Below are 25,974 nucleotides of genomic sequence, written 5' to 3' on the forward strand. Positions count from 1 at the left end.
AAATGCTGTGCCCCTTCAAGAGCAAAGTTCAGGGCCTGTAAGGGTACCTCTTATCACCCAGCCTTAAGGCCCGGTCACACAGGCCTCGGTGATGATAATGAGAACGAAAACGTTATCAATACACGCCCTCGATTGGTTGAATATAAGCATGGGTGTATTCTGTGCAGAGCAATTCAACCAATAGAATGCCTTCTCTCTGCGCTGTTATTGTTCTCGTTATCGCTGCAGTGGGACCGGGCCTTTAAGCATTCCTGAATCCATCTTGGCTTCTAAGGAGATGTTGCACTGACACCAAATGGGATCCCAGCCATCAATTTCACCAAACTCTTCCTAACTTAGGATTAATCTTAGGACTTAGGACGGGTTAAATTCCGTATCCAAAGATGTAAGGACGCATTGAACCCATCCTAAGTTAGGACGAGTTACTCGTCCTAACTCGAGATAGGATTAATCCAAGCATTTTGTGAAATCGGCCGCTGGTTGTTGATCAATCGCAGCGACAATCTCTCCTCTCACAGGTACCCATTGACTCTTGGGTTATGACCAGGGCCCAATTTCATAGAGCTGCTAAGCAAACCAATTTGCTTAGCATGAAATTTTTTACTTGATAAAAACAGGATTACCAACCAAATTTCCACGTGATTTTCGGTATAAGGAAACTACAGCTGAATACCAGCAACAAGAATGATGCAACAAATGGAAATTTGGTTGGTCATCCTGTTTTTATCAAGGAGGACACTTCATGCTAAGCAAATTTGTGTGCTTAGCAGCTCTATGAAATTGGGCCCTGTAACAGCAAGTTTTTTTCCCAAGGACACAAGTGTCATGACCCGGATTTGATCCCACACTCTGATGAACCAGCCATCAGAACTCGAGTCTAATGCACTAAAGACTCCTTCGCCATGACACGCAACAAGCTCTACTATCAAACCAAGCTGACATCCTAATAAAACTCAATCATTCTAATGATTAAATAACAGCAGGGGATACTTTCCGGATAAGTCTGAGGTAAACTTGGTTCTTCTCTGTCAGGTTATGGCAGGTTCTTTCTGCATTCTTCTGGCGTTCTTCTGTGATTTGTAGAGCAGTGTGTAGCTTGCAGTTCTCCATGTACAATTCCTTCACCATAATGTCACTACGAGTTGACCTTGTCAGCTAAATAAACAAAAAACAAAACAGACAAGGAAAGTGTTGGTAAGTCATTTTTATGAAAGCTCAATGATCATTATGGCTTCGGTCACTCTGTTGGCTTTGTTAACTTTTTTATCTTAAAGTTATTTATGTTTGAAAAAACGTTAAAGAATGGAAGAGAATAAATAAAAGAGAAAATTTTGTTTTTCATATTGGTACATTGGTACGAGTGAACGAAGGTACACAAGTAAGGCATTTACACCTTTCACGAACAACACATCAGTTTAAAATTGGTGGAAAACACATGTGCAAAACTTGACAAGCAAACGATTTTTGTAGAAACACAGAACGGGTATGAACTATTTTCATATCAGTAGGATTTGAAACTTTGCATGGGGGAAATACGATATAGAAAGGTTTGCGGTAACACCATGTAATGACTATCTCTAATGAGTTGGGATGGTTTTAAAAAGAACCAATGGTTTCAACTCGACGTTTCGATCAGTATGCTCTGATCGTCTTCTGGAGAAAGCTGTCTTCTGGAGAAAGCTGTCTTCAGCTTTCTCCAGAAGACAATCAGAGCATACTGATCGAAACGTCGAGTTGAAACCAACGGTTCTTTTCAGAACCACCCCAACTCATTAGAGGTAGTCATTACATGGTGTTACCGCAAACCTTTCAATATCTTATTTTCATATCAGTAATACTAGGAGATGTAAAGGCAATGAGCAATGCATACATTGAGACATAACATGCTTCAAACTACATTACACAGCTTTACATCTTAGTTAACTCTCCATATTTTACAGTAAGTTGAACAGCAATAAACCAAATTATCTGAATATGTTGTGTATTGTACAACAACTGTGCACAGAGCTACACGTATCTGTTTATTATTTGTATTGTCAATGTGAATGCATTTCTGTGTTCATCCAACGACCTATCATACTGCAGGCTATGTGGCACATCTATCATCAAAACCATGTGGATTATTTCAAAATAAATAGAAACAAGAATTTCTCACCTGGTCTTTCAGTTTATTGACGTACTCATCCAACGTCGCTCTCATCTTTTTCAGTTTCCTCTCCTGCTCAGCCTTAATCTCCGTCAGTCTCTTAACCTCATCTTTCCATTCCTCTTTGCTGCTTCTAACAATCCTCCCAATCTCTTGATTCCTCTCGTCTAACATCTTCTCTGTCTCCTTCTTTTGAGTGTCTTTACGGATAAGATCCTCGCGAAGACGTTGTAATTCCTTCATTGAGACATCGGACTGTTTGTCTTTGACCCGTTGCAATTCTCTCATGTGTTGCGTTTCTTGGATGGAGACTTGCATCTGGGCCTCAAGAAGCTGTGAATGATGTGATTGAAAAGAGAATTTTATTTGTTATCATGAGGCAACATTGAACAAAACAAAGAACAACTTTCATTAATGTTTATGTAAGTTGCCCCAAACAAGGCTAGAAGCCACTTCTGGTAAGGGTCTACAAGAGGAAAACAATTAAATGTGAAAAATAACTCAGGGAAGCTGAAGGTAAAAACTGATATTCCTCTTAAAGACAGTGAACACTATTAGTAATTGTCAAATACCAGTCTTCTCACTTGGTGTATCTCAACATATGCACAAAATAACAAACCTGTGAAAATTTGAACTCAATTGGTCGTCGAAGTTGTGAGATAACAATGAAAGAAAAAACACCCTTGTCACAGGAAGTTGTGTGCTTTCAGATGCTTGATTTCATGACCTCAAATTCCAAATGTGAGGTCTCGAAATCAAATTCGTGCAAAAATACTTCTTTCTCGAAAGCTACGTCACTTCAGAGGGAGCCATTTATCACAATTTTTTATACTACCAAAATCTCCCCATTACTCGTTACCAAGTAAGGTTTTATGCTAATAATTATTTTGAGTAATTACCAATAGTGTCCACTGCCTTTAAAACAGATTGTAGAATGGAAGGCATGCACCAGACAAGGAGTTCCAAAGAGATGCAGTATGTGGAATAAAGCTGTTGGAATGGCTCCTTGTTCTACGTCTCAGCAACAGTGAACAAAGAACCAAAGACAGCCACTTAACGATGTCAGGCAATGTTTAAAGGTACATGTTGATTGTACATGTACTCAACTTGACTAAGGCATTGTTTATACTCACTTGTTTTTTAATATCAGTCAGATCCGTAGATAACTTCTCCTTCTCATCTGTAACTAACATCAGTTGTGCCTAAGAGTGGAGAGAAAGAGGGGAAATTGTTACTTTTGCAAAGAACAAAAGATCATTGCATTGTATCTGTTTTAACTTTACTATGGTTATAAAATGCATCATTTCAGAAACCATATGTTTTAAAGAAAAGGAGTGTCAAGTTGACAGATATTGCGTATCACAAATGACCATTATTATAAAAGCCACTGGACACCTATGGTAATTGTCAAAGACCAGTCTTCTCACTTGGTGTATCTCAACATAAGCACAAAATAACAAACCTGTGAAAAATTGAACTCAATAGGTAGTCAAAGTTGCGAGAGAACAAAGGAAGAAAAAACACCCTTGTCGCACAATCTGTTTGCTTTCAGATGCTTGAATTCGAGAACCTCAGCGAGAGAAATCACTTCTTTCTCAAAAACTACGTTACTTCAGAGGAAGCCAATTCTCACAATGTTTTATACTATCAACAGTTCTCCATTGCTCGTTATCAAGTAAGATTTTATGCTAACAATTATTATGAGTAATAACCAATAGTCTCCTGTGCCTTTAAAAGAAGTTGACATAATATTATGCCTTCAGCGTGAACAATGATTGTTAATGAATAGTGTTAATAAATGCAAGTGGGATTTGAAACTTCGCATGGTTAAAGGAACACGTTGCCTTGGATCGGACGAGTTGGTCAAAACAAAAGCATTTGTAACCGTTTTTTACAAAATGCATATGGTTGGAAAGATGTTATAAAAGTAGAATACAATGATCCACACAAGTTTGCCTTGAAATTGCGTGGTTTTCCTGTTACTGTGCGAACTAACATGGTCGGCCATTTATGGGAGTCAAAATTTTGACCCCCATAAATGGCCGACGTGTTAGTCGACGAGGTAAAAGGAAAACCGTGCAATTTCGAGGCATGTTTGTGTGGATCATTGTATTCTACTTTTACAACATCTTTCTAACCATATGCATTTTATAAAAAACGGTTACAAACGCTTTTCAAAGACCAACTCGACCGATCCAAGGCAACGTGTTCCTTTAAAGTAGAATTAGGTGAGGTTTGTGGTAACACAATGTGAAAATCTCTTTTGAGTAGTGTTGGTTCCTATTTGCCAACCACCAGTTCTTCTCAGAACCACACTACTCAAAGAGATTTGTGCACATGGCGTTACCGCTAACATCACCTAATAATAAATGCAATGCAGGCCTGGAATTTCCTCTTTGAGAGGGCAAGGCCATTTTCATTTTGCAAAGGGCGCTTCCATTGGAAAATCTGAAGTCAGTGGGAAACTTTTGAAGGGGCACCAAGGTAAATAAAAGGGGCATTGGAGGTCAGGGCCTCTCATGGCTTGCGTGTAATGGACCCTTCCCATAAAATATGCTAATTACGTTCACGCATGCGTCCTGACCCTATTTGTTGGCAAACGCTATAGAGTTGTGCACTAAGCAGACGCACAATGGTGTCTGCGTCTAGCAGCCTTTAGACGTGTACAAAACAGCGCGATGTTCCCTCATTTTGCCAACCAAAATGTTAGTGCGCACGCGCAATGGGCAGTTAACATATTTCATGGGAAGGGTCTATTCCAAGCCTGCAGTGCAAAACCGAATATGACTGAAATTATGAAATCATGGTAAGAGTCTGGAGCCTGACCTCGTGTATTTGAGAGCTCATATGATGACCTTCCAGCTTCTCATTGGCCTGACTGAGTTGATCATCTAGCTTACTGACCGATCGTTTCAGTTGATCACATTCACGAATGGTAGACTAGAAGGAAGTGCGTTATGGGTGATATGAAAGTGATTGTTAGTAATGGGTTAAAAGTATTTAAAAGCACACAGAAAAAACAGCAAAAATATGTAATGGTGACAGGGTTGACCACAGTTTTTGAAGTAGCAGGGGAACAAAATATAAGTAGCCAGTGACAGCCATTTACCTTGAGGAAAATTGGAGGAGGCAAAACAAAACTGGAAGAAAAGTTTAAAAAAAAGGAGCCGGCAGCAAAATCAAAGGCAGCTGGCACTTCTGGACAACACTGGGTTATGTAGTGAGATGAGGAAGGAAGAAAGTGGGAAAGGGGAATGGGTGAGTTTGGGGAGGTGATGATGGATGAATAGGTAATTTTATTTTAATATTCAGCGTATGTGATGCAATCAAGTTAAAATGTCAAAGTCATTTCTTTCCTTTTTAGTTTGATCTGTAATCTCTACTTCTTTTTGGACAAACAATATGGGTTTCCATAGGTGTTAGGAACTTTGAATCTTTCAACTCCACCTTATATGTATGTTATTTAATACCATCTTTGGAAAGACCAAATCTTTCCCTTTCGAATAATGGTTTGGTTAGGTATGGAGGGTAAACATGGACAAAAATACAGCTTTAGTAAAAATGGCCTTTGTGCTCAGGCTTGAGTGTGTTTTTTGGGGTGCAAACTTGGTCGACGAAACTCGTCAATGGTAAGGCAGATGGCAGAGGGGGTATGAGTAGGGACTAAAGTCGCCTATGGTATTGGAAAGGTTTAACACTGATGAGTGCAGTCGACTAAAGTTGCCTATGGTAAGCAAGGGTTAATACTGTGCATCTGCAAGGCATGATTTTAAAAGAGGAATCCTGGTATCTTACCCTCATATCTATTCGCACTTTGTCTTCAACATCCTCTTGGATTGACTTCTCCAACTCTTCTTTGTTGACAGCTAAAGACGTCTCCAGCTCATTCACTTCTTCTTTGAATCTAGTCTCTAACTTTTCTCTCTCCTGCTTAAATTTTTGTCGTTCTCTCTGAATCTTTTCCTCAAGCTGGGCCTTCTCCTGCTCTCGCCGATCCTCAAGGTCTACTACCTTCTTCTTGTGTGTCTCAACAAGCTCCAGTTTCTCTTTCTTATGTTTCTTCACCATCTCAGATTTCTCCTGTTTACTCTTTTCCAAGACTGAAGACTTGTCGCCTTTGCTCGCTTTCACCAACTCCGCCTTCTCCAGTTCAAGTCTCTCCACTAACTCTTCCTTCTCCTGTTCAAAGTTTTCTATCATTGACATTTTCTCTTGGTAGAAGTTCCGCTCTATCTCTGCTCTGTGGTTGCTGAGGAGCTCATCAAAGTCTCTCCTTAACTGTCCTTTAAGCCCAACCTCCCCGTCAACAAAAAGAGACTCTAACTCGTGGACTTTTTCTTGGTACGCTCTCTCAAGCTCAGCCCTCTCACGCTCCCACAGAGCTTGCATCTCTCCTTTCTCTTCCAAAAATTTCATCTCCAGATCCCTCTGCATTTTCTTAAGTCTCAACTCGCCCGCTGTTCTCTCTCGAATAATGTCTTCACTCAGATTTGACTTTTCTTCTGAGAGTTCTTTCTCTATGTGTGCCTTCTCATCCAGCAGTCTCTGTTTGACGTCAGCAATCCTGTTGTCCATCTCCTGGTTGTATTCTGCCTCCAGCTGATCCCTGATCACAAAGGAGTAAAAATATTAGTTATCATCGGTAGAGAAAGTTTAATAGTTTGCAAGATGGGTAATGTTCGCACAATTCCAGCACAAAAAGCAGCTAAGCATAACAAATTATGGTTAGTAAGTTTACCTGCCAACTTGTGGCTGGAAAATTTGTGACTGGTATCCTACTTTGCATAATGACAGTCAACACCTAATCACTGATACACAAATGAACTTTGACAAAGATGTTTCAAGTGTGACAGAAAGTCTTTTCGTTTGGAAACTAATACAATGCAAATGCTGAATTAGTCACTCCTTTTCTGACAAATTAGTCACTCCTTTTCTGACAAATCTACATGACTTATTCCTAGAAGCATTTTGAGGCGACCATACATTTTTGTAGCGATCCTAGGATGGGGAACAGTCTCCCTTACAACATCAGACATTCACCTATAATACAGACTTTAAAAACGCCAACCAAATGTCACCATATACATAATTACGATTGATTGATTGATTGCAGAAAACACTTCATGAACCACAATTAAAACAAACGTTTCATTTGAAAATACGCTGTAGACCTTGCACAAACCTGAGATCCCTTTTCTCTTTGGAGAAGAACTCCTCCAACTCCTGTTTCTCTGTCGCAAAGTGCTCTGCCATCTCGAGCTTCTCGTCTCCAAACCGTCTCTCTATCTCCTCAATCAGTTGCTGCTGTTCTTTAACAAACTCCTCTTTCATCTCATCCTTCTGCTGATCAAAGTTGTCCTCGAGTTCAGTGATTTCCATCTTGTAGCGGAACTCAATGTCTTTGCACTCGCGTTCGTAGTTAGTCTTTGAATCAGTCAGCTCTTTGGTGTGTTCTTCCTTCAAGGTTTCGATCTCCGCTTCCAACTTGGCCTCTGTCATAAAAAAAGTGTACAGCATGTTAATCTAATGTGATGTTTGTATTGGTTAATATCCAAAATTGCAACGAAACTTCCCTCTGAAATCTTGTGGGTTATTTTTGCAAGGTAGAAGGTATTACTTCACTATGCTAATAATAATAATAATAATAATAGTAATAATAATTACTGGATTTGTATATTTCGTTTTTAGTTAATTCTCCGGCAGATAAAGAGTACAATAATGCACATAAAAAGATACAGCAAGAAAAAGTAAAATACAGATGAAGGAGAGAGAACCAGCTGGGGCGGGGAGGATTGGCTGAAAGAAACAAATCCCCCCGTCTTGAGGCTCTCCTCTCCAGCTGGTCTTTAAAGAACAACAGTATACAAATACACAATAAAACAGTTTAAAAAACAATATAGTATCAAACAACTAAAGGATACAATGTGCTATAAGGAATCTACAACGTAATGGGGAAAACCAGTTACAGGATGTAGAACAGGTACATGTTAAGAGACATTTTGAAGGACAAAACAATCTCAGCGGTTCTGATGGGAACAGGAAGACCTACAGTACTACGTAGATGCTATTAAGGTTAGTAAGGAATTACTGGTTTGGTGAAAACTCTGAAATGACTTACTTTCTGCCTCAGCTTTCTTGATGTCTTCTTCTTCATTACTATTGCCATCTCCTCCAGACCTGACTGCTAATGGCAGTCGACGCTTAGACTTGGGATCTAACTCTTCCAATTCTGACTCGTTCTCTAAAAATTCATGTAATAAACAAACATGATGAATAAAAGTGAAAGAGTGGCATTCTTGCATGGTGGAAAAAGGATGATTTTGCCTTGTATCCATTTTGTGTATAATATGTTATGTATAGGGAGCCTCTCTTTAGAGATCAACAACTGCAGCCTGAATATCTGACATCACACATTGAGGCTTGTGATTTGCTCCAAAGATCTGCCGTTAAGCCCAAGTCCATGATCACCTTTAACCTTGCATCACTTCACATGGCCTTTTCTGGAGATTCACAGTTAAATCTGACATACATGTGCATACATATAAAACCAATACCTGTTTTTATACAGTTATCCCTGCAGATAAGGACAGGGGACCAGTATAAATCTAAGGTTGCTCATTGGTCCATCTTGTTTGCTGTAGATACATTCACGTTCATTTCCATTGTTTCAACATAGTTTTACCAGATTTTGGTAAAGCAATAAGCTAAGGTCTGCCGACTTTCGCTTGGCAGGCCACCTTTTGGGATTGACTAGTCTCTCTCTTCTATTGATGGGCTAGTAAGGTTTCGTCAAATCAAAACTGGTCTATGCGTGTTAATCTTTATGAGACAAGTGCCAGATTGGTTGTATGAATCACTTTTGTTGTAGCTATTTATGAAAGAAACTAATTACTAACCTGATGATGAGTTTCCACTTGACTTTTTGACGACATGAGGTTTGGTGTAGTCAGACAGCACAGATCCAACCCGGTTTGGTTTATTGGATCCGTACGCCTTACTCCCCCTTCTTCTGATCTTCCTTTCCGATGACTGATGTTTCAGCAGCTCATTCTCTTGGGTCATCTCATCCAGTTGATCTTGGAGTACCTGAGTTAAAAAACAACCATTTCACTTGTCTTTTTCCTTAAAATAAGGTGTTTTCAACATCAAAGTGTCATCCAGGTCATGACACCTGTGCCCTTAAGCAAGGCACTTAAAGACACTAGACACTATTGGTAGTTGTCAAAGACCAGTCTTCTTCACTTGGTGTATCGCAACATTTATGCATAAAATAACTAACCTGTGAAATGTTGAGCTCAATCGGTCATCAAAGTTGCGAGATAATAATGAAAGAAAAAACACCCTTGTCACACGAAGTTGTGTGCTTTCAGATGCTTGATTTTGAGACCTCAAATTCTAAATCTGAGGTCTCGAAATCAAATTTGTGGAAAATTACTTCTTTCTCGAAAGCTATATTATTTTCAGAGGGAGCCCCATTTCTCACAATGTTTTGTACTATCACCTCTTTCCATTACTCGTAATCAAGAAAGGTTTTATGATAACAATTATTTTGAATAATTACACAAAGTGTCCACTGCCTTTAAAAAACAATATGTGATTTGTGTTTTTTCCTTAAAATAAGGTGTTCTCAACATCAAAGTGTCATCCAGGTCATGACACCTGTGCCCTTGAGCAAGGCACTTAACCACAAATGCTTCGTACAAAAAGTTGAGAAGGTGCTGCATTCTGCTCTACCAGCTAGGCTCCTTGTGGATGATACCATGCCTTCATTCTTATAGACTGTGAAGGGGTTATCCCTGTTTCAGTGCTTCAGCCCAAGGAGTAGGGACAACGCGCCCCTGGTGCCAATTGATTTGGGTCGACAGCCCAGATCAGTCAACTGTAGCCCTCACCGTTAAATGGCTGTCTGGCCTTATGATCTCTCATAAAAAAATGAAATAAAAAAGACAAAAACAACTTACTCTGACATGTTCTTGGTATTCTTTGAGGCTTGCTTCGAAGAACTCCTCTTGTTGCTTTGAGACGGTTTCTCTGTTGGACTCTAATTCTGCCAACTGTGGAGCAAAGATATAGGTTAAAGATCATCTAACAAGATCATTTAGCTGGTATCAATTCCTTTGCCAGGTTTTTTCACAATAAGGCAGCATACATCTTGTTCACTGTAAATGTCTTGAGTCAATTCTGAATGTAACATTTTTACAAATATCAATTTAAGATGCGAGACTTATGTTAAAAGTGACCTCACACCTTGCTTAGTAATTAAAAGTAGTTTTTTTAAAAAGCTTTTTTTTTAAATCGGCTGCAGGTTCAAGACTCAATTCATCTTGTGACATGAAATCTGGTTTCAAAACGGAAAGCATTTTTTACGAGACTGGAATCTTACCCTCTCCTCAAGTTCTTGGAAGCCATCAAGATCTCGTTGCTGTTTCTGTATGGTTTTCTGGTCGTCATTTAACTTCTCCGCAGCCTCACCCAACTCTTTCTCTAATCTTGTTATCTCCTACAGAATAAACAATTCCAACATTATTGATTGTCAGCTTGTTAGCGTTTTAAAGTCAATTAAAGAAAAACCAAAGCAATTAAAATTACCACAGAGTCGACAAGGGATCATGGTCTAATAACATGAAACAATGGACTGCTTCATCTTGATAGTATATACTTCCACATTTATAACAAGTTTTATCTGAAAGTATTTAGCATAAATTCATTTATTCAGTAACTTCTGCACCTACATGTACTTCCATGGTAACCACACGCATTAGAATTCTGTTTGTTGGAATAATTTGAAGGACTTCAATGATTGTAATTACAAATTTCAACAAATCAAGTCAACAAACAAATTTTAGAATCAAGGTCTAATAATTGTGGTTATTGTGGCATGACTCAAGGCCAATCACACTGCAGCGATAACGAAAATGATAACGATCCTGACTCAAAGAGAGCACATTCTATTGGTTGAATGAGCGTGTGCATATTCTGTGTGGAGAAATTCAACCAATAAAATGCGTTCTCTTTGTGTTATGATCATTGTCGTTTTCGTTATCGCTGCAGTGTGACTCGGGCTTTTACTACAGAATTTCCCCACCCATAATGAAATAAATTGTGAATAAACAGACTACACCTGAGTGATCCAGTCTATTTCATTTCATTTAATTTCATCTACAATTTAAACGGGTAAAAAAACGACAATTACATTACAAAAATATACATACAATACAAAAGGAAAGAGACATAAAAATATAGACGGCAGATTACACAATATGGTATATGCATTCTAAAGACATGAATATGGCACACCTGAAAAATTACCAACAAATAAACTTAGTTACTGTCCAACTGTTTTCCAAATGCAAACAGACAACAAACAAATCCATAAGTCAACACCATAAGGAAACTTGACTTTACAAAAATATACATAAAATACAAAAGGAAAGAGATAAATAAACAGCAGATAAAACATTCTCGCTTTCCAAAGACTGGACAGTGTCAGACAAACCTGAAAGATTACAAGATAGTATACTTAAAGGGCAGGTACATGTTTGGTAAAGACCATGTTTGGTATGTTTGTCAAAGACCAGTCTTCTCACTTGGTGTATCCCAACATAAGCATAAAATAACGAGCCAATGAAAATTTGAGCTAAAATTCAATCAAAGTTGTGAGAAAATGATCACAGAAAAAACACTTGTTGGACGAATTTGTGTGCTTTCAGATAAGAATAAAATACTTCTGGCTCGAAGTCTTTTATTATTTTAGTGAGAAATTACCTCTCTCTCAAAATCTATGCTACTTCAGAGGGAGCCGTTTCTCACAATGTTTTATACTATCAACAGCTCTCCAATGCTCGTTACCAACATGTACCTTCCCTTTAATTACCGTTTATTTTTTTCAAATGACATTAGACAAAGATTAGTCCAAAAACCACAAGGAAACCTGACTTACTTGTTGTGTTTCCAGGAGTCTTTCTCTAAGCCCAGCATCACCTGATTTCATTTGATTAATCTGGTCTTCTAATCGTTGACTTTGTTTCGTTGCCTGTGAAGCCATCTGAATCCTTTCTTTCTCAAGCTCAGACTGCATCGCATTTACTTTCTCCTGATGTTTTTTCTCGGCAGCTCTGGGTGAGACAAAATCAGAAATCTCATTAACAATAACAATAATATTTTTAGAGCGCTTAATACGTATGTTTGTAATAGATATAAGCAGACTTAAGCAGATTCACAAAAAAAAGATTGTGTTTAACAACTGGACACTATTGGTAATTGTCAAAGACCATGTCTTATCTCACTTGGTGTATCTCAACATATGCACAAAATAACAAACCTGTGACGATCGATTGAACTAAAATATTCACAGGTTTGTTATTTTAAGCATATGTTGAGTTACACCAATTGTCAAGACTAGTCTTTGATAACTACCAATAGTGTCCAGTGTCTTTAAAACTGAGGATATTTTTGAAAAATATTTCAAAACCTCATCCATGAGTGAAATAAAAAGCCTATATTGAATCCAATAGCTAAGATTTATAACACATATGTTTAATTGAAGTGTTTTCTTACTGCAGCTTGGCTTCGTTGGTCTTCAGAATATTTGCATGAGACTCATCCACTTCCTTAACCAGTAAGGCATTCCGTTGGTTTGCCTCGTAAATATCACCCTTGAGTTTATCTCTCTCATCGGTCAGTGCATCCAACTGGGTTCTGTAAGATACAAATGGTAAATGGATAATAATAATGTGGATTAATGTATATTTGGTTTGTGGTAACACCATGAGTGTCCCTACTTGCCAGGTAGAGTTTGTTCTTAGAGAACTGTCCTGCTTTATTCTACTGCCGCGGAGTAGATAATCGGAGGTTTGGGAGACTTCTCTCAGTTCTGAAAAGAACTGCCCTACTTTTAAACTATAACCAAGGTGGATGGTATAGAAAATAGACTGGACTACTACTTTAGCTTATATGATTGTAATTAACTGTACTGCCGCGGAGTCAGTTCTGAATTGGTCTCAACGTTTCGACTACATGACCAAGTTCCAAGAAGAATTTTTGTGCCAGTCAAAAGGTCAAAGTCTGTGCCATTTTCATTGTATAGACGATGTGACCTCTGACGTCACTTGCAAACAAAAACATGATTCGCGCGCATCCCGCCGGGCAAAACCTTTGTGTTTTGGCAGCCAGCTAGAAAGTGTATGCAATATTACCATGACGTATACATGACGTATACAGTGTTTTGTTAAAAGAGGGCAGTTTGAATGTAAACATAGGTCACATCATCTATAAAGAACAATGATTGAACAATGCGCTTAGCCTTGAAGGCCATCCAGGGCCTTGTCACACGAGGCAAATTTACCGGCAACCAACTGCAGTGCCTGCTACAGGACTACTCTGGTAGCACAGGAGCATTTTGTCAAACTTTGAATAATATGTGAACCTTCAAAAGTAAATGGATTCTCTTCTTGGAAATTGCCTGAAACTGGTTGCCTGTATATTATTATTATTATATTGCCTCCTGTGGCATGACCCTAACGCACTATACTAAGTGTCGTGGCCGAGCGGTTAAGAGCACCGAATTCAAAATCTGGTGTTTCTGATCAGCAGAGTGTAGGTTTGAATCCCCAGTCGTGACACTTGTGTCCTTAAGCAAGACACTGAACCATTGCTTCGTCTTCAGATGGGACGTAAAGCCGATATATGTTGTGTAACACATGTATAAGAAACCAGTGCACTTATGGAAAAGAGAAGAGGTTCGCCCCGGTGTTCCTGGCTGTGGCTGCTTAATGCGCCGTAGCTTATTTTAAACCCTTATAAGGTGCTAAATAATTGGGTCTCAGAATTCATCACTGCAATAACCTATCTTTCTGAAAGTTTGTATATAACTAAGCGCCTAGTTAGTTATTATTAACACATCAATAGAGCAAAGAAAGATAGTGGAAGAGACTTACTTGAGGTGTTTTAGTTCTGATTGATACGTTGTCAATGCAGCCTGGTATACTCCATTGCTATCACCTGTAGTCATCAACACATGCTCCAAAGCTGCTGACAAATCCTGCAAGTTCACCTTCCCCGTCTCAGTGTTTATTTCAAGATTCTAAAAACCAATGGAGCAGGGAAATTACCATTAAATAGTTTTCTTAATACTGATCGACAACCAATTTAAGTCTAAGCCTTGGGCGCAAACACTCGTTAAAAAAACTGTGTTTATCAATTTTTTGGGGGGTGGACCAGTGGGCTGGTGAAATATTTAATTTAATAATAATAACAATAATAAGACTTGTAGTGCGCACATATCCACTCTGCTGGTTCAAGGCGCAGTAAAACCAAAAAAAACCAAAAACAAAAAAACACAAAGAAAAACAGACACAACAAAATTAGTCCTTGAAAACCTGTGACATAAGATAAGTTTTGAGAAGAGATTTGAATTTTGTAGTACAAAGACAAGATCTAGGATTAAGTGGTAGAGAGTTCTAGATGCGTTGCGCAGCTGAAGAAAAAGACTGTCACCCCATGAGTGTCGAGACTTGTATCTTTCAAGATGTCAATAAGAGCAAAATAAAAAGCATCATTCTCCCTTAACAGCAGTCCACTGTCAAAAATATATTTCAAGGCCTCCTGAATGAGTTATGAATATGACTAGGATAAAACAATTCACAACTTATAACATTTAAAAATATATACTGTGTACCTCTAAAACTTCCATGGGGTTTTGTATGCCTTGTGCTGCCAACTGCTCAGCAATGTCATCAGGGTTGGCATACCTTTAAATAATAATAATAATAATAACAATGATTATTCCATTTATATTTGTACCACTCTCATTGGGCCAGATTGTAATGAAATGATTGTATATTCATTCATTCATTAATATTCTTATAACAAAATATTTCCCATGGCAACCATGGGGTCGATTTACGAGGAAAATATACAGAGAATACAAAATGTAACAAGATGATAATTTGACACATTACAAAATGGAAACATCAAAACATCAAAAAACATGTACATATTTATAGTATATATTGATATATGTTAAGCGATAACAACAAATTTTAACATAACACATCATGAAATACCTGGAAAAAAATATACATTACTAATGTGTAAATAACTGTCAAGTTATGTTGAGTAGTCACAATTTCAATATAATAAATGTGTGGTTTGCAAGGTCAATTACATTACACAACTTAAATGAAATTTCAGACCAATCAGATCTTAGGACACGTATCTATAAAGAAAACTGTCTGAGGAAAAATGTCTACTAAAAATACAAAACAAATTTACATATATTCATAGGATACTACTGTACATATGTGTACGTGTACACATTTCATGATAAACAACAACACTGTGTGACCAGCCTATATGCCTACCCATCTTCCTGTTTCTCCTGTCCATCCGGATTTAATGTCCCACCCACCGCAGGATTTTTCCGCTGAAACGGCAGGAACTCCTCAAAATATTTTTTGAACATCTTCTATCTTTTGATAAATCGCTGTCACATTATGGGAAAACTGTTGTATGTATTGTAGTAATGGCTTTAGAGTTTGTCATGCAATAGGTTGGTCTATTTGTGTAGTTATTGAACCACCCGATTTTCAAAGCAACAGCTGTTGCACTGATAAGTGTATGCACATGTGCTTTTGTGAAGCAGTCAATTGGAAACAAACACATGTCATACAAGTGATAGTAATTTCTATTGTGATGCAAATAATAGTAGGAGTAGAGTGTATAATATCTGTCAATGATACATGCACACTTGTAAAACCTACAGCGAAAATCACTAATTAGCAACCTGACGTTATACTAACACTTGGCTCATCTGAAAGCCAAGGGATAACTCTTAACTTTATTTTTAATTTGCTTTAGCCTATTTAATAAAAGTAAACAAATTAGGTATGTTGATGTTACTTTACATGTAGGTTACAGATTTGGCGCATGAAAGTGACTTCATTCATCTTACATTGTGTATAGTGCATCATACAAGATTGTAATGCAACAAAAGAAGTCAAAGAGACAATGTTTTTCATTTACTAAGGGAATCAATGTGTGGTGAAGAGGTTTTCAACTAGTGGTTTAATCCCAACGAGGCCTGGTTCTTGATAATTTTACCAAGACGAAGTCGAGGTAAATTATAACGAACCAGGCCTCGGCGGGTTTAAACCACTATTTGAAAACCGATTCAACACACTTTGATTCCCATTCATAAGTACTTTTTCGGTCAAAAACATCATCACATTTTGGTCAAAAATAAAAATAAATGCAAAAATTATGATTGTTAAATGATTTCTTTCAATACAACACCCCTCCAGCTATGAAATGGTAAAGCCCTCCGCCTCCCTTGGGTAAACAACTCCTTATAAGGGAATGCTGTGCGCGTATCGCATGATGACAACTGTTTCAGCCGCTGCTCTCGACCAACAGGAATGAAGAAACTGTCCTATAAGAACAGGTGCAAGGTCGCGTGTCACGCCCATGAATTAACACTTTTTACCAGTCAAAAACAAAGGTTTATACACACCCATGTGACGCGCTCTTCACCAATAGGAATAGCGAAACTATCTGAGGTATTTATGAATATAGGTTTAATTAATAATGACTTCTAAGTTTAGTGTTAAGGAATGTATTTGAACAGGTTGCATGTTTCATTTCCAGGGCGGCCCCGCCAAACCCCGATTTTTGTTTGTTTATATATAAAGTAATTTTGGGTAATTTGAGGGAGCTTTTGCCCGTTCAAAGTTTCAAAAGCATACTAAAAGCATACATGGATGTGAACATAGCATCTTTTTACACCTTTTTATACTTTCATCCAGCTTTTATGACAAAACGCAATTGTTGTTTTACAAGTTTTGCCATGGATGGGTTCCCAGCAGATACTCAAACCACAGAGCAGTGCTACCTCCCTCTATTGACTACCGCGTTACAGTCCTTCACAATTACCAAGTACTATTAAAATGAAAAACACTAAATTGACCAGAAGTATTTAAAACTTTGCAAGGTGGAAGGAGTAACTAAGAGAGATTTGCAGTAACACCATGTGAATATTTTAAGCATCTTTCCATTGTTGTCTAATTTTCTTAATGTCTTTATAGATTTATTGTAAATAATTATAGATTTTTAATATGGCCATGGATATTTGAACTGAAGGCCTTCGGGCTACAGTTTTTTGGTAAACTTTTTTAACTCCAGGCATATGTCCCTGGCTTTTGTTTTGTTTTAATTATGTTTGTATTTTGTATGTGTTTTTATGCCAAATAACTAATAATAATAATACTAAGCTTGGGCGATATTGATTTATTTTATTCACGATATATCGCCGACAATATATCGCGATATTCGATATAATCGCAATTAATTAAATTTGACATCATCAGTCTTCAAATTCCCAGTGAAAGTTGTAGAAGTGACAGTCATAGCATCATAGCATAAGAAAGGTGTTCTAATGACCTATTCTTCTGGTTTTACTCCAAACCTATAGGGTGCAAGATGTCTCAGCTTGGAAATACATCGCGATATTGCGATACTTAATCGATATCGCGATCGATCGCGATATATCGATATTTCGATTTAAACTAAATCGATCCAATATCGAAATCGTTTCCAAATTAGTATCGCGATATTCGATAATATCGTGATATTGCCAAGCTTAAATAATACCTCTTAAGAGTAGTGTTGGTTCTGTAAAGGACTGGTGGTTACAACTCAAAATTTCGATCAGTATGCTCTGAACGTCTTCAGCAGAAAACAAAACTATCGGAACAACTCTTAGTACTCACCCTGTAAGATCTCTGTCCAGCATTGTTAACAGCTGAGTGCCACCGATCATAGATGGTGTAGCAGTTCTATAGAATGGGTCATCCATTGCACTGCCCATCATCGACATACGAAGCTTGGCTTTCTGAGCCGTTGACAATGTACTTGGTAGAGGAGTGGTGGGTGGGCGAGGGCCTTCATGACGAAATAAACCCTCTAAGAATTCCTGGAAACCGACTCTGTCGTCCCCGTCGACATCAAGCTTGTTAAACAGATTCTTCAATTCCTGAAAATCAAACGATATTCTTAGTCAGAACTAAGGCGGCGTAGAACGTTATGCGAAATCAGAAATCCACTTCTTGATTATTGTTTCTTGAGTAATATTCGTATCTGCCTTTCTTGATTTTTTGTTCTTTGTTGTGTTGATAAGCTTGTGTGAGCATGTATTTTCTCTTTTTTTTTAGGGTAATAACTTTTCTTATGTCTTATGGTCTGCCGTATTGGGAGTAAACATACATTAAGATATGGTCAGTGTCTAATTGTGCATGCGTCGCCTAAAAATGCAGAGGCTCTACTGCACATGAGTAAAGCCTGTTTCATATTTCCTGCAAATGTGATGCAAAGTTAGACATCACAAATTCGTAACAAACAATTCAGAAGACTTCACCTGTGCTGAACTCATGTGAAACATGCACAGAAAAAACAGAGCTGATGACTTCAAATTCGCTCTGATCGAAGCTTTTGAAAAGTATGAATCAGGCTTAGATGTATGAATCAGAATTGTAGAGAAGCTGACTCCCAAACTGACGCAAGAAATATTTCTCATGAGAGGGCCTTAGACAAATTGAGACAACACCATCGTACCTCTTCATCCATGTCTTCCATACCAATATGTTGACAGACTGTCGACAGGTCATTGATGTCTAAGTAGCCATCACTACCGACTCCCACCTCATTCCATATAGCTTGGACCTGTTCAGCTTCGGTAGGTGCAGCTTCCATCAAACTCATGGATGCATTCATCTGACCTAAGATGCAAAGGGAAATAGTTAAACTTAAAACAATGTTTTCTCCTATCAACCTCTCCCCACTACTCAATACCAAGTAAGGTTTTATGCCAATAATTATTTTGAGTAATTACCAATAGTGTCCACTGCCTTTCATGACTTATTCAGTAAAAATCCAATATGACCACACTCATCTTGTAAATCAAACAAATCGACAATTTCGAAACTAATATTCCTAGATTCAACTTACCTTCAGCTTCAAATGTCTCATGCACAATCACAGGTATGTCTCTCCTGCTTGCTGACAAAACACTATCAGCCTCAAACTCAACATCTAAACTCTGCAAGCAAAAAACAAATATGGACAATATTATTCAGTTGTAAACCATGTGTATTGATGCCTTCTGGTGATTAACATACAGATGAGTTTATCATTAGACTGAGCTACTCTTGCGCATATTTGAATGTCCGGGACCAACTTTGTCCAAACCATAAAGTGTTATTACAAAATTTACACTGTTTTTATAACAAATTATTATATTGAATTTTGTTTTGTATGAATAAATGTTAAAAGATTTGATTTCAGAGAAAAATATTGTTTTTTAAAATTGTTTTCTCATTTTCGCTATTTGGAAAATACTTGGTCCCTAGCAACAAAAATTCTAAACTGACCAAATCAGAAGAATAAGTAAACACAACTGGTCGGTATGCCACCCCTGGATGAATAAACACACAGTAGGCGCTAGCAACACCAGAGAGCAGATGACAGCACAAACAACCAGTTACCCAAAGTACACATAAACTATGGTCATGCAAAACACTTCATAATATAGACCATGTGAACTTTGTTTACAATGAGTGTGACCTTGTGCATTCTTTCGATATTCTGGCAGGCAAAATACTGCACTGGTCCTATTGGAAAGTTGACATTTAGCGTCATTATTTCCACATAAAACCAAGAGTTAAGAAAGTTAAAGCTGGACAAGTTTCGAGATGTGCCCCCTTTCATTATATCAAAAGTTGATAAAAATTGGACAGTGCAATCTCCATAAAATTTAAGATTTTATGTTTTCTTCCCTTGAGCTGTGGCTCTTTTGTAAACATGTGATGTCACAGGTCACATCGTCTATAACAAGCTTTAGGAATTTGAGAATGCCAGGTCAACCTTTTTTGAAGATTCTCAAAAACATATGGTAATGAACCTGTCTGTGTAATAGAATTAATTCATAAATGGAATACACAATCCGAAAAACACTTCAAACATGAAACGAATCTCAGATTCAAATTTTGTTGAATCCCTCTCTCAAAAACCACAATATTAAAAGGGAACCGTTTCTCAAAATGTTATACATAGTCAACAGCTGCAGTGCCTCTGAAGTTTTTAAGGTAATTAATTTCTGGAGTTTACGAAAGGACTGGCCTTTAACACCAGCCGTCGATTTCACAAAGAGTTAGGACTCGTCTTATCTCGAGTTAGGACAAGTATCTCGTCTTAACTTAGGATTAATCTTAAGGTCTGCATGCTACAGTACAGGGTTGGGACTCGTCCTAAGTCCTAAGATTAGTCTTAAGTTAGGAAGAGTTTTGTGAAATCGACGGCAGGGCCCAATTTCATAGAGCTACTCAAACACAACAAGCACACAGCAATAATGCTTACCAGATTAAGGTAATCTGCAAATATACCATCTCAGATGTACAATTTATGACTGGTGTCCTGCTAATTTCTGCTAAGCAGGAAATTATTAGGCAAAATCGTCTGCTTAAAGGAACACGTTGCCTTGGATCGGACGAGTTGGTGTATAAAAAGTGTTTGAAACCGTTTGTTATCAAATGCATATGGTTCGAAAGATATTTTAAAAGTAGAATATAATGACCCACACAAGTATCACTCAAAATTACATGGTTTTCATTTTACGTCACGAACTAACGTGGTCAACCATTTATGGGAGTCAAAATTTTGACTCCCATAAATGGCCGACCGTGTTATTGGACTAGGTAAAAAGAAAACCACGCAATTTCGAGGCATATTTGTGTAGATAATTTTATTCTACTTTTACAACATCTTTCTAACCATATGCATTTTATAACAAACGGTTACAAAACGCTTTTCAAACACCAACTCGACCGATCCAAGGCAACGTGTTCCTTTAAGCAGCTCTATGAAATTGGCATAGATTGTCCAAACAAACTCAGTAGTCAAGCATTCTCCTGAAGACGTGCAGAGTATCGAAATGTCAAGATCACACCAGCTCTTTTCAGAGCCAACATGCAAAGCTTCAAACAATACAGACCAACTCACCTCGCTAATATCGTCAGCAAAGGATAAAGACTTGCTTGATTTCCCCCGCCCTTTACTCCTCCCTCCAGACAGACTGGTTTCCTTCTCTGTCCTGTTCAGTCGTGGTGAATCAATCCCAGTGAAATGACTACTTAAATCGGTTTCAATGTCTGAGAAATCAGCTGTGTAACTCAAGTCAAAATCGGGCCGAGATCGGCGGCCATATTTCTTTCCAGCTTTTACATATTTGGGCGAAACCTCTACTTCTTCAGCTAAAGATACTGCATGAAAGAGAGAAAATGGAAACGGTTTACCCTTGAGTACATTGACAAAACATTTTGCACATACAGACAAATATTCCATAAATAGTTGGAGAGGCATTTTTTAAAGATTGGTGGGATTGATGAAGATGTTTGCTTAGTTTTCTTTGAATCTTAACCCCAAATAATTTCATATGTGTGCAATCTTTCTTTTACATGTAACTCATAGGATTGTATCTCTGCCTTAAAGGCAGTGGACATTATTGGTAATTGTCAAAGACCAGTCTTCTCACTTGGTGTATCCCAAAATAAGCATATAAGAACAAGCCTGTGAAAATTTGAGCTCAATTGGTCATCGAAGTTGCGAGAAAATGATGAAAGAAAAAACACCCTTGTTGGACGAATTTGTGTGCTTTCAGATAGGAATAAAAGACTTCTAGCTAGAATTTGTTTTATTATTTTAGTGAGAAATCACCTCTTTCTCAATATCTATGCTACTTCGTAGGGAGCCCTTTCTAACAATGTTTTATACTATCAACAGCTCCCCAATGATCGTTACCAAGTTTTTAAGTTAATATTTGTTTTGAGTAATTACCAAACGTGTACCTTCCCTTTTATGATAGAAATGTAGCGATTGGTAATAAATTATTTCAGTTATTATTAGTTTCAACGGCTTATCTGTATAATGACATTCTTGATCTTTATTCTTTGTAAGGAACTTTGGAATAAAACAAACTTTTGGTTGTAAACAAGTGTAACACATAAAGATACTCCACATTTCAAGAACAAGGAAGATTATGATTGTTGGTACACATGACCTACAGTAGGTAAGTAGTCTGGCGTACAAACACAAGTCAATAATGTTGCATGGGTAAGCCAAACATCATGTGTAGGTAGACATGCTTAGCAAGTGTTAAAGGCAGTGGACACTATTGGTAATTACTCAAAATAATTATTAGCATAAAACCTTTCTTGGTGACGAGTAATGGGGAGAGGTTGATGGTATGAAACATTGTGCAAAACGGCTCCCTCTGAAGTATCATAGTTTTCGAGAAAGAAGTAATTTTCCGCGAATTTGATTTCGAGACCTCAGATTTAGAACTTGAGGTCTCGAAATCAACCATCTAAACGCACAGAACTTCGTGTGACAAGGGTGTTTTTTCTTTCATTATTATCTCGCAACTTCGATGACCGAATGAGCTCAAATTTTCACAGGTTTGTTATTTTATACATGTGTTGAGATACACCAACTGTGAAGACTAGTCTTTGACAATTACCAATAGTGTCCACTGCCTTTAACAGACCTGTTTATTTTAAGTATCAAATGCACACACACAAAAAAACCAACATACATGCTTTTCAGATTAAAACACAGAGTGGTAATGGCCTCAAGTTTCCATTGTAGTCTGAGATTTTTCAAAGGCCAAATACAACACACACAATTGTATGCATTGTACACTAATGTAACAGAGAAGCAGTCAGATAGAAAGTTTGATACAGATCACGCACAAGAATGGCTTTGAAATATAATCCATGCAGGAAGGCCTAAGTAATGCCTCAACTGAACCAGATATTTTTTAGGTCAAAGGTCTCCAACATCAGTTGTTTTCAATGGCTTTTCCTGACTTTAAACAAACAACTTTGTAGTTTAGTCAGGAATGTCGACAAACTTGCCAGCTTAGCCAGCTGGGTAGTTTGACTTCTTCTTATTCATTTGGAATGTTATATTATGAATTGTTTTAAATCAAACTGAATTTTGATTTCCAATTATTTCTTTTGACCCACCCACCCACTCACGCTTCCACCAACCTACAACTGCATTTTTTTTTGAAGCATTTGACCCTTCTGACTGGCCCCATTTTACCATGGAGAAGAAATAGTGTAATGGTCTTAAAATATAATAGACCTTTATCACGGTGTGGCCATCTTAATTTTACTCCATTCCAACTCATTGTAACCAAACTGAGGCTGGACGAAATTATAGTCTGGTGCCATGTTTGCGTATTGAATGTTAGCATTCATTTCTGTTACGGACACAGGGAGCATGACCAAGATGGTGACAGCGTGGTAAAGGTACATACCTTCATTGATACTCCCAATGCTGATGTTGTCTTCTTCTATATGGTCCATACCATCGAGATCAACGGCACTTGACAACACCATAACAAATCCCTCCTTGAAGGTATCAAAGTCAACCTGAAATCAAGTCATTCAAAAGCTTAAAAATCACGCACCCATTCACAACATGGTAAAGATTAATCACCGTTAAATGACCACCATTGCTCAGTACCAGGCCTGGAATTACACGTAGGCTTATTGCCCTGCCATCGATTTCACCAAACTCTTCCTAACTTAGGAGTAATCATAACCATTGCTTCGTCCTTCGGATGGGACGTAAAGCCATTGGTCCCATGTGTTGTGTAAACGCATGTAAAAGAACCCAGTGCACTCTTCGAAAAGAGAAGGGGTTCGCCCCGGTGTTCCTGGCTGGATTGGCAGCATATTGCGCCACAGCACCTTGTCAACCATTACATGGTGCTTAAGGATTAGGTCTTATATCTCAAAATTTGCCCCACTCCTTGCAGTAATAATACCTGGCGCTTTGTATCCTTTGGCAAAAGGCGCGTTATAAATACGGTTATTATTATTATTATTATTATTTTTAGGACTTAGTCTGAGTTAAGTTCCGTACCCAAAGACGTCATGTCGCATTGAACCCATCCTAAGTTAAGATGGGTTACTCGTCCTAGCATTTCGTGAAATCGGCTGCAGGTCATTTGGCCAATAAAAATCCTTTATTTCCCCAGTCTAGATCAACTATATATTCTCATATTGGATAATTTGAAAAATACCACTCTTAGAGTCTTAGAAGAAATTATAGAGTATTACATGCAATGTATTAAAACTTACCAGTTTCTGTGTACTATTTCCCACAAGATGCTGCAATAAGTCATCTGCCTGCTCATCTAATTGTAGCTTTGTACATAAATCCTGTAGTTCCTCTCTATTAAGCATACCAAGACCACCAGCATCGCAGCTGTCGAATACCTCCTTCAACTGCGACACGTACATGTCTTGGTCCCCGGAGTCATCCATTGTACAACTATGGTTCTACACAGATGACTGAGCTGTAAAGATCAAATAACAACAACATTATCAATAGTATACAAAGAAGGAGAAATTTGAGGCCTATATTTTTTGTTCCCTTGCACAAAGATGTTTTTTCTCCTGATAGTGATACTGATCACTGATAGAAATATATGAATGTCAGACAACTCATTCGTCGGACAACTTGTCCATTCAGACAACTCGACAGTTAAGACAACTCAACGGTTTGGACAACACGATGGTTCAGACAACTCGACTTTGAGACAACTCGACGGATGGCTAAGACAAGTCGATGGTTGAGCGGCCGACCTCCGTTACTGTCATGTTTACACGAATTTTCCTGTGTATAACTCGTGCGATTCTATAATTTATCATTGTTTATCACAAGAAAGTGTGGTGTCCCAGAGATATCATACATTGAAGGAACATTGGTTAGTGACTATGTCCTGCGAGACTTATTTATAAAAAAACACTTTTTTTTACAATTAAAAATACAATTCTTTCAACAGTTTGAAAGTGATTTAACGGTTGACTTATGTTCAAATAATCTAATATAGTGCATTTAAAAATTGTTGTCATGAGTTGTCATGAGGGGTTGTGAGTTGTCGGTTTCAAGTGTGACCGACAACAATAACAACTTCAAAAAAATCAAACATGTTTATAAAAATACAAATATAATGAAAATGCGCGGGTCGTGGTAAAAAATAAGGATAACTTTCCGTATGGCGCCACCACTTTTTCACTCATTTTTACAAAAAAGGGATATATCAATCAGGTAAATTAGATACTATACTATTCTATTTCGAATGAAAAAGTGGTGGCGCCATACGGAAACTTTTCCAAAAATAAAAAAGCGTATTAATTATCCATTTGCCCGGATATTAAAGCCCGGGGTGAAAATTGTCCCCCATGTGCCAAGTTTACACAGGTCAGTACCCCCCCCCCCCCCCTCCCCCGCAAGGCCGCTATTTTAGTATTTACCCCTCCCGCCCCTGTCATGGGCAGCCATTCGTCGACTTGTCTTGACCCCAAGTCGAGTTGCCTGATAGTTGAATAAATTATCCATCAAGTTGTCCGAACCATCGAGTTGTCTGAACCGTCGAGTTGTCCGAACGGACGAGTTGTCCGACGGACGAGTTGTCCGTCTCCAAATATAATATTTATGCACACGTTATAACTTACTCTGTCAAGCTCAAGCTTCAAAACAATTGAATGAAAACCTCACCTGGTAAATTTTAACAACTTAATCTTAACATCCAGATCAACCTGATCATCCTGTGAAATACACCAAATCTGGAAATGCCTTGGAATGTTCCGTGTTTTAAAAATGACTCATATAAACACTCAGTATGATGATTGTATTCCCTCCACCTCGATGACCTTCGTGCCGAGCATTGGAGCAGTGAATAGCGTCCCCGTTGCATCGCAATAATA

At 38.0% G+C, this 25,974-nt stretch overlaps 1 protein-coding gene across 1 annotated transcript; it reads right to left on the reverse strand.

Annotated features, from left to right (window-relative positions):
* Positions 1-762: 762 nt before the first annotated feature.
* On the reverse strand, positions 763-25,952 carry LOC139945775 (uncharacterized). Its single transcript, XM_071943196.1, has 20 exons — positions 25,766-25,952; positions 24,343-24,560; positions 23,514-23,628; positions 21,194-21,453; positions 19,145-19,235; positions 18,752-18,915; positions 17,911-18,173; positions 14,823-14,895; positions 14,083-14,228; positions 12,704-12,844; positions 12,087-12,261; positions 10,530-10,646; positions 10,108-10,200; positions 9,043-9,232; positions 8,265-8,387; positions 7,329-7,638; positions 5,942-6,752; positions 3,280-3,348; positions 2,156-2,479; positions 763-1,155 (listed from the first exon to the last, which is right to left on the reverse strand). The coding sequence occupies exons 2-20, from the start codon at positions 24,526-24,528 to the stop codon at positions 970-972; spliced, it is 3,837 nt and encodes a 1,278-aa protein (XP_071799297.1). The 5' UTR covers positions 24,529-24,560; positions 25,766-25,952; the 3' UTR covers positions 763-969.
* Between the last annotated feature and the right edge of the window lie 22 nt (positions 25,953-25,974).

The sequence above is a fragment of the Asterias amurensis genome, chromosome 1, assembly GCF_032118995.1.
Source record: "Asterias amurensis chromosome 1, ASM3211899v1".
In the NCBI taxonomy this organism is placed as follows: Eukaryota; Metazoa; Echinodermata; class Asteroidea; order Forcipulatida; family Asteriidae; genus Asterias; species Asterias amurensis.